We start from the raw sequence: 8,959 nt of genomic DNA, 5'->3' as shown, positions 1-8,959 counted from the left end.
GTCTTGGGAACTGCCAGGCTGTCTCCCCCGGTGGCTGCTCCATTTTCTGTTCCCACCGGCCGTGCCGGAGGCTCCCACGTCTCTGTGTCCTGCCGCCACGTGTTACTGTCCATCTCTGACTCTAGCTGTCCTGGCGGGCGGTGAGGTGGGGTCTTGCTGTCGCGAGTTGGTTCCAGGTGTTCGTAAAGACATGTGCGTGGCCCTGGGCACTTCGCCGTGGGGGAAGGTGGGGGCAAGAAGGCCGACGGGAAGCTTGCATTATGTGACCTGGTGGGGGACAGTGACGTGGGCAGGCGGGGTCATCCATGGTCGGCGGGCCGAGCTGGCTGGGGGGCCTCCGGGGTTTGCAGGTGCCGTGTCCCTCGGCAGCCAGCCCGTGATGTGTGCTGTCGGGGGTCCTTTCCTTCACCTGGCCCACTGTCCCTCCAGGTGAGCGGCATCAAGACGCTGTATGAGTCGGAGCTGGCGGACGCCCGCAGGGTGCTGGACGAGACGGCGCGGGAGCATGCCCGGCTGCAGATCGAAATCGGGAAGCTGAGGGCCGAGGTGGAAGAGGCCAACAAGAGGTGGGTGTATGGGGCGGGGCTTGTCACCCCCACTTCCCGGTGGCAGGGGCCACTCTGAGGACCACAGGTCCAGTTCCGATTGGGAACCCACCCCACTCAGGCAGCCCTTTCGGGAGCACACACGTGGGTCCTTGGAGGCCGGGGCGTACTGGCTGCTGGGCGGGGTGTCAGCCTCTGTGGCCCAGCCCCATAGCTGCCCCCCGACCACCTTCGTTTCCCCCTCCCCCAAGCATGATTTGGCCCAAGGAGGGTTTTGAGTCTGAGTGGCTCTCCTGGGACAGAATCTGGGGGAGTCAGACCCCCCATCCTTCAGGCCAGAGCCCAGCCTCCCCAGGGACCTGCCACCCCGCTGCTCTGTTCTGGGTTTGGGAGCCACTGACCCCGGGGCCCCCCACCTGCCGTCTCACACTGCCTTGTCCTCTGTGCCTCCTCTCGGGGTCCCCATCCTGGGAAACTTTGGGGCCAGCTTCTGTCTTCCATCCCCCACCCTCAGCAGGGCCAGGCGACCTTCGGACTGGGGGGTTCTTTTGTTCACAAAGCACGTTCTCTTGCCTGCTTCTGAGTAAAAGCTCTGAGAAGTTGGAGAGCGAGGTGGATCAGGTACTTAAGGTAGCAAAGAGGGTATCATGCCAGTTCAGACGCGATCCCCATTCATCTTCACAGCGACCCTCCCAGGGCCTGGCTGTCATCTGCCCCTACAGGGGGGAACTGAGTCATGGGCTCAGGGACCAGGACCAAGGCCCGGACCCTGGTTCCTGAGTCTCTCTTTCAGTCCCAGCAGCCTACAGAACCACGTTCACATTTGCAGCATTTTCTCCTTTTTTTTTTTGTTGAAATATTTACTTTTTGATTAATAGACTTTAAACAATTGATAGAGGATTTTGTTCTGAGCAGATTTCGGCTTACAGGTAAACGAGTGGAGAGTTCAGTTTCGGTTCAGAAATACCCCTCCGATTTCCCCATTGTCAAAATCGCCGTGCCGAGCGAGCTACTTTGTTACATCTGCCCAGTGGATGTTGATACATTGTTACTGCTTCAAGTTCAGCATCGCTCTGCCGCTGCACCTGGTCTGGGCGCAAGTCATGCTTTTTCTGCTTATCAGTCATAGATGCCCAGTGTCGAAAGCGGAAAACGCAAGGTAGTTTAAAGAGGAGAGTCTCCGGGCCGATCTACGTTTCTTTTTTTACTTTTTAACTTTAAACTAACGGCGGACGCAGTTAGACGGCATTGACGCTCTTGATGTAGGGGGCCTCTTGCAGGTGTCTCCCCGAGGCATCGATGTCTCGTGTGACTCGATATCCCGGCTACTAGCATGTTTCAGCGTCTGCGGGTGTGTCATCAGTGGCTGCTGTGGCTCGGTTAGGCCGGTCCCATTGTTTTGTGCCATCTTCTTTGGGTGACAGTTGTGCCCGTCATCAGAACAGTTATTTCCCTCGGCCTGTAAGCGAGACTTTCCTGATTCTGGGCATGGCGGGTTTGGCAGAGATTTAAAACAGGACGATGACGAGAAGAGCGTTGAATACAGTGGTACTGGACGGAGGGACCCAAACGTCTGGGCTGGTGACTTCTTTGATTAAGGCCTTCGCTCTGGAAAAGAGGCTTCCTGGGCTCGCTGGCCCCAGGGCACCCTTTCCAGTCCCAGCCTTGAGCGTTTGCGGGACCGCTGGTGCTTCTCTGGTCGCCTGACTCCTATCCCGGCCTGCGAGACACTCGAGCAATGTCTGGGGACATTTGTGGCCGTCACACCAGGGGTGCTCCCGACCGCTCACCCCTCCCAGGCGCTCACGCCCCCCGGCTGAATTGGCTCTTTCAGCTCCAAGAAGAGGGAGAGCGAGCTCACAGTGGCTCAGGGCCGCGTGAAGGACCTGGAGTCCCTGTTCCACCGGAGTGAGGCAGAGCTGGCCGCCGCCCTCAGCGACAAGCACGTTCTCGAGAATGACGTGGCCGAGCTTCGGGCCCAGCTGGCCAGGGTAGGCCCCGGGCAGCCCCCACTCTGGAGATGGGGCACCTCGAGCTGGCGGGCGGGCGTGGGTGCTGTGAGCTGGGGTGGCCGGGGGATGCCCGGATGCCGGCGGCCTGCAGACCCCTAACCCAGTCGATAGCCCAGGTTGGAGTCTGTGTATTTAAGGGGATCCCCGGGCGCAAGGAGCCACGTGGTGAAGCTGATAGTCACCTCTGCCCACTGTCCCGCATCCCCCAGGCAGAGGACAGTCACGCAGTGGCCAAACAGCAGCTGGAGAAGGAGACGCTGATGCGCGTGGACCTGGAGAACCGCTGCCAGAGCCTGCAGGAGGAGCTGGACTTCCGCAAGAGCGTCTTCGAGGAGGTGGGTGGTGAGCGGGCGGCGCGGGGCCGGCCTGGCCTTCGCCATCTGTCCAGGCCCCAGCCCCGCGTGAGAGCCTGTCATCCGCTGTCCCTCGCCTCCCATCAAGGAGGAATGGACCACATGGCGAGGGCTTGTCTCCGGGCTGTTCTGGTCACCGAGGTGTCTGTCCTCCGGCCACTGTGCTGTTCCCACTGTGGCTTCGGAGGACAGTTTGATCTTGTGGCGTGATGCTTCCCCTTCGCCCTTCCTCAGAATATCTTTGTCTGGTCAGGGTCTTTGGGGGTTCCGTGTGAATTTTAGGATTAGCGGTTCCGATTCTTTAGTGTTTTGAAGCATCTCCATGCTGTTTTCCACAGTGGCTGCACCCATTGGCAGTCTCATCAGCGGTCCACAAGGGTCCCTTTCTCCCACATCCTCGACCTCACAGATGTCATGTCTTGTTGATAGCAGCCATTCTGACGGGTGAGGTGGTGGCTCTTTGTGGTGTCGATTTGCATTTCGCTGATAGCTAGTGAGGTCGAGCACCTTTTCACATAACGGGGCCATCTGTATGTCTTCCTTGGAAAGTGTTCAGGTCTTCTGCTCGTGTTTTAATAGGATCGTTTGTTTTGTTGCTGTTGAGTTGTACGAGTCATTTATATGTTTTGGATATCAGCCCCTTATCAGAAATATCGTTTGCAAATCTCTCTCCCATTCAGCTGGTTGCCATTTTGCTCTGCTGAGTGTTCCTCTGGCGGTGCAGCTTCTAGTTTGACGTACTTCCATTTGTTTGTTTTTCATTTCTCTCGCTTTGGGGGTCAAGTTCACCAAAACTCACCTGAGACCAAGGACGATAAGTTCAGTGCCTCTGTTTCTTCTATGTGTTTTGTCGTTTCGGGTCTTACATTTAAGTCTTTAATCAGATGGCAGGCTAGTTTCACTCTTGCGTGTGGCTGTCCAGTTTTCCCAGAATCATTTTTTGAAGAGTTTCCCGGTTGTATGTTTTTGGCTCCTTTGTTGAAAATTAGTCGCCCGTGTGAGTGGGTTTCTTTCTGGGCTCTCAGTGCTGCCCCCTTGGTCTCGTGTGTTTTTCTGCCAGTGCCATGCTGTTGTGACCGTGGTGGCTTTGTAGTCCGGGGAGAAGTCAGGGAGTGGGGTGGCCTCGGTTATTCCCGGTGCCCGATGGGTGTTTCTCTCCCCGCGCACCTGACACCTGTTAGGCGCTGGTTTGCGCTATGGTCTCGCAGGTTGATAAGCAGACGTCTCTTTTGCTTCCAGCAGGTGGTGCTAGAGCGCAGTTTCTCACTTGCCCTAGGCGCACCTGCAGGATGGATGGGGGGGACGGTGTGGCCCGTCGTGGAAAGCGCCCCATGTTCCCCGAGGTGGTGGGCGTCCCCGCCCCCCATGTCCAGGTCTCAGGGCTCCACCCCCGTGGTGCCGTGGGGCGACCGGTGCTGCCTCCTTGTAGCCAGTGGCCGCCAGCCGCGCTGTCCCCTGCGTCTCCGCTGCCCCTCCCGGGCGCCCCCTCCCTGGATCGGCCGCGGTGGTGGTGGGGAGGTCGCCAGTCTGCTCTTTGCTTCCTCGCTGGTAGCAGGGACCCCCTAGTCTGCAGCTACCACCCCGCCGTGCAGCGTTTCCGCCCTGTCACTGGGTTTAGCCACACTGGGAACCGGCCACCCTGGAATGTGGCTTCTGCCCCTCCCGCCCCCGGCCTGCCGCCTGACTCCTGCAGCGCCACTGGGCCAGTGGGGCCGCCCGGCACCAGACCGCGTCTATGGCCCGTCTGTCCTTCTCCATCCCGCTTCCTCTGCTCGTTCTGTGCGCCACCTCAGAGGTCCCCTGCTTGGATCTCAGACGTGTTTGTGTGCTGAGCAGGGTCCTTTGAGTGACAGCTGTCAGGCTCGTAACGTTTAGGGGGAAGCGAAGGGGTCCTCTCTGCCATAGTGCTGATGTCTTTATTCTGTCTCTTAACGTGGACGGTTTTTCACTGAGAGCGGGGCCCACCTGGATAATCCCGAATGGACTCATCTTAAAGTTAACTTAATCACGTCTGCAAAGTCCCTTTTTCCAATAAGGTCCCACGGTCCCACCAGGTCCTGGGGAGTAGGACGATGGACATACCTCCGTGGGGCCACCATGCGGTCCTTCTTGTCATGGGAGCGGGGTGCTGTGCGCTTCCCTCTGCTCCTGGGGCTGGGCCCCCTCCCCTGACCGCCTAATCCGTGGGCCTCGGCTCCTTGGCTCAGCCGGGCCTGGCTGGCAGAGGCTGAGGTCCCTACAGGTTGAGCTGAGATCTTGTGCCCTCTGGGAGGGGCTTGCATGAGGACCCTCCCCTGTCATCATCACAGAGCCCACTGTGCTGTCACAGCCCGGAATGGAACCTTGGGGCCAGGCCAGTCCCTGCAGTCACTCCTGGGGGAGCTGCCGGCAGGACGGTGCCCATGCAGCTGAGGAGTGGTCTGCGGCTCCAGCCAGGCCCCGTGACCCCCAGGGCCCCCAGGGGAGCTGGGGGGGGTGCCGGGAGGGCAGCTGAGTGGGGACTTGTGAAGGCAGCCACATCTGTCAGGGGACCGATGAAGAGGCCCGCGTGGGGTGCCAGCAAGGCACCCGTGAGGGGCAGGAGGGGGTCCCCAAGATGGGCTGTGACGAGCTCCTGGAGGTGGGCCGTGACGAAGACGGTGGAGACAGCCTGGCAGGGCGCGGGGAAGGTGGGTCACGGGCCACCCGCTCCCTGTGAGCGTGACCGGCTTCCTGGTCTCACGAACCAGTGGCACAGCGACAACAGCCGGGTTCTGAGGTGGCGTGATGGGGGCGGGGCCCTGCCCGCCGTGAGCTCGCGGCACCCGTGGCCTGGGTGTCCTGTGGTCGGTTTTCTCAGCTGTCCCCTTCTGGTCGCGCAGCTGTCCCAACAGCCAGGCACCTGGGATGGGTTCGGCCACGAGCTTTTCTTTTAAGTGATCGCTTTATTGAAACAGTCTCACACCTTGAAGCTTTCACAGTGCGTGAGGTAACAGAGCTTTGTAGTAAGTCACAGAGTGAGCGACCGTCACCCCAGAAAGAAACCCAAACCATTGGCCGCCACCCCTCCCCCCACTCCCTCTCTCTGGACGTGCCTGTTCTGGGCGGTTCACGTCATCAGAATCGCACACCACCTGGCTTCTGTCACTGAGCGTCATATGTTCACGTCGTGGCGAGTGTCAGCACCCCCTTTCATGGCTAGTGACACTGCCCCGTGTGGACAGGCGCCTGCTGGCGGACACCAGGGCTGTGACCTCCCTGGTGATTGTGACACGTGTATCCGTCGACGATTCGTGAACAAGTGACCAGGGTGACCCCCAGAGGTTCCTCGGTTGGCACAGTTTTGAGCCGTCGCTCGCCCCGGGCTCTTGTGTCGAGGTGGGCGCGGCAGGTCACTGCGGGTCACCGCTCGTCCTCAGGAGGTGCGGGAGACGCGGCGGCGGCACGAGCGGCGCCTGGTGGAGGTGGACAGCAGCCGGCAGCAGGAGCACGACCTCAGGATGGCGCAGGCGCTGGAGGAGCTGCGCAGCCAGCACGACGAGCAAGTGCGGCTGTACCGGCTGGAGCTGGAGCAGACCTACCAGGCCAAGGTGCGCGTGGGGGCGGGGCAGCCCCTCCCGGCCCTCCCGGCCCTGCCCCCGCCGGCCCTCACCGCCCCTCGCCACCCTTCGCTGCAGCTGGACCACGCCAAGCTGAGCTCCGACCAGAACGACAAGGCCGCCAGCGCCGCCCGCGAGGAGCTGAAGGAGGCGCGCATGCGGGTCGAGTCCCTCAGCTACCAGCTCTCCGGCCTCCAGAAGCAGGTGACGCCTGGCAGCCGCCACCCCCTCCCCCAGCTCTGGGCCCGGAAGCGGAAGCCAGCAGTCTTGGGACCCAGCAGCCCTGACCTGGCCCTCGGACCCCTCCCCAGGCTAGCGCAGCCGAGGAACGGGCCCGCGAGCTGGAGGAGGCCATGGCCGGGGAGCGTGACAAGTTCCGGAAGATGCTGGACGCCAAGGAGCGGGAGATGACGGAGATGCGGGACGTGATGCAGCAGCAGCTGGCTGAGTACCAGGAGCTGCTGGACATCAAGCTGGCGTTGGACATGGAGATCAGCGCCTACCGCAAGCTGCTGGAGGGCGAGGAGGAGAGGTGGGGGCTGCGGCTGGGGGAGGGTGGGAGGGGCTGGGGGCCAGGCGCCCACTTCGCACTGTCCGGGCTGTCCCGGCCGGTCCCCGGCTCCCACTGCCAGTCACCACGTGCCTCATCCCCCAGGCTGAAGCTGTCCCCCAGCCCGTCGTCACGGGTCACCATCTCGCGGGCCACTTCGAGCAGCGGCGGCAGTATGTCCACGGCGGGGCGCTCTGGCCGCAGCAAGCGCAGGCGGCTGGAGGCCGAGGAGCCGCTGGGCATGGGCTCCAGCCGCATGGGCTCGGGCGGTGGCGGCACCTTCCAACTGGCCCAGCAGGCCTCGGCCTCGGGCAGCGTCAGCATCGAGGAGATCGACCTGGAGGGCAGGTTTGTGCAGCTGAAGAACAGCTCAGACAAGGTGAGGGGCTGGCCTGGTGGGGGCGGGAGCAGGAGCTGGGTGGGTCCCCCGGGGCTGTGCGTCAGGTGCGTCCCTTCTTCAGGACCAGTCTCTGGGGAACTGGAGGATCAAGAGGCAGATCCTAGAAGGGGAGGAGATTGCCTACAAGTTCACGCCCAAGTACGTGCTGCGCGCTGGCCAGACCGTCACGGTAGGTGGCTGTAGGCGGGCTGACGCGGGGTGGAGGGCGCAAGAGCAGCCACACGGGTGATGGGACATGGGGTGGGTCCTGAGAAGCAGGGCATGGCTTGGGGGCTGGGGTGGTGAGGGGCGCATAGCTCTGGGAGCAGCTGCCTGCTGTCACATCATCTGCGTGTCAGCATTGCCCCGCCGAGCCTTCCCTGGAACACTTTGGAGTGCCAGAGTGACATGCCAGGGCCCCACGGTGGGGGCGGTCTGAGTCCAGACTGTCTGGGCCTGTGGCGTTGGTAAGAGATGTCACGGTCATGGGCACGGACCCTGGAGCTGATGGGCTTCAGATGCCAGCTCTGCCCGTTTGTCAAGAGCGTCTTGGCCACTGCGAACCTGAGTTTATTCTTCCATGCCCTGGTGACTGTCATCCGGGACAGCACCAGTGGGGCTGCAAGGTGGCAACTCCCAGGGCATCGAAGGGTTGTGATAGGGGACTGGCTGGTGGCCTCTGTCCCCGGGACCAGAGCCGTCGTTGAGTAGGAGGCCCTCCTCTGTCCCCAGGTGTGGGCAGCTGGCGCGGGCGTGGCCCACAGCCCCCCCTCGACGCTCGTGTGGAAGAGCCAGCGCAGCTGGGGCACGGGCGAGAGCTTCCGGACCGTCCTGGTCAACGCTGACGGGGAGGTGGGTGCCGGGGCCTGTCCCCAGACAGCGCTCTGCAGCGTGGCGACACCCTGTGCGAGCGTGCCGACTGCCACCGCCACGGTGCCTGGCGGTTGAGCGGCCGTGGCGCTTGCCTCACGCAGGAAGTGGCCATCCGGACCGTGAAGCAGTCCTCGGTGCTGCGGGAGGCCGAGAACGGCGAGGAGGGCGAAGAGGAGGGGGCCGACTTTGGCGAGGAGGACCTTTTCCACCAGCAGGTGCGCGGGGCCCCGGGGGGCACATGCGTGCGCACCCCTCAGCTGCTGGGCCCCACAGCCTGGGACGCCGTGGGGCAGCTTGCCGCGCCTCGGGTCTGGCTGGCGTGGGCCTCGGGCGGTGTCCAGGGGACCCCGGGAGGCGGGTGTTGAAAGTCAAGCCTCATTGGTGGCGCTCTGCCCCGGGGTCTCGGTGAGCACTCTCCGGTGCCACTGTCCTGCATCTGGGAGACGGGACGTAAACATTGGTGTCTGGGGAGAAGGCGGAGAGCCCAGGGCCACCTGGCTAGGTCGACGGTATGAAACGTAAAATTGCGACGTGTCATGTAGCTCAAAACAGCTATGGGAGACGTGGAAGGTTCTGGAACAGGGATAGTTGAGGCTGTCATCCTGTTGGGGGCTGTCTTCTGAGGGTGTTGTCGGAGGCCCCAGGCCCGAGCCAGCCCCTCCCTGGCGG

The 8,959-nt window shown here is 62.3% G+C and overlaps 1 protein-coding gene across 2 annotated transcripts in view; it reads left to right on the top strand.

Moving 5' to 3' along the window:
* Positions 1–8,959, top strand: part of LMNB2 (lamin B2) — a 17,733-nt gene that overhangs the window by 5,644 nt on the left and 3,130 nt on the right. The window contains exons 2-11 of one of the 2 annotated variants that reach the window (XM_011372642.2): positions 430–566; positions 2,380–2,536; positions 2,767–2,892; positions 6,312–6,479; positions 6,567–6,692; positions 6,800–7,020; positions 7,144–7,417; positions 7,500–7,607; positions 8,150–8,269; positions 8,392–8,505. In XM_011372642.2, coding sequence (XP_011370944.2) covers positions 430–566; positions 2,380–2,536; positions 2,767–2,892; positions 6,312–6,479; positions 6,567–6,692; positions 6,800–7,020; positions 7,144–7,417; positions 7,500–7,607; positions 8,150–8,269; positions 8,392–8,505 — 1,551 coding nt within the window. Of the gene's footprint in view, positions 1–429; positions 567–2,379; positions 2,537–2,766; positions 2,893–6,308; positions 6,480–6,566; positions 6,693–6,799; positions 7,021–7,143; positions 7,418–7,499; positions 7,608–8,149; positions 8,270–8,391; positions 8,506–8,959 lie in introns of both variants that reach the window. The other variant, XM_011372641.2, reaches the window with a different exon arrangement.

Source organism: Pteropus vampyrus, unplaced genomic scaffold (genome assembly GCF_000151845.1).
Source record: "Pteropus vampyrus isolate Shadow unplaced genomic scaffold, Pvam_2.0 Scaffold212, whole genome shotgun sequence".
NCBI classification, from domain to species: domain Eukaryota; kingdom Metazoa; phylum Chordata; class Mammalia; order Chiroptera; family Pteropodidae; genus Pteropus; species Pteropus vampyrus.
Note: the sequence above shows the minus strand (reverse complement) of the source record. Positions and strands in the feature narration are given on the sequence as shown.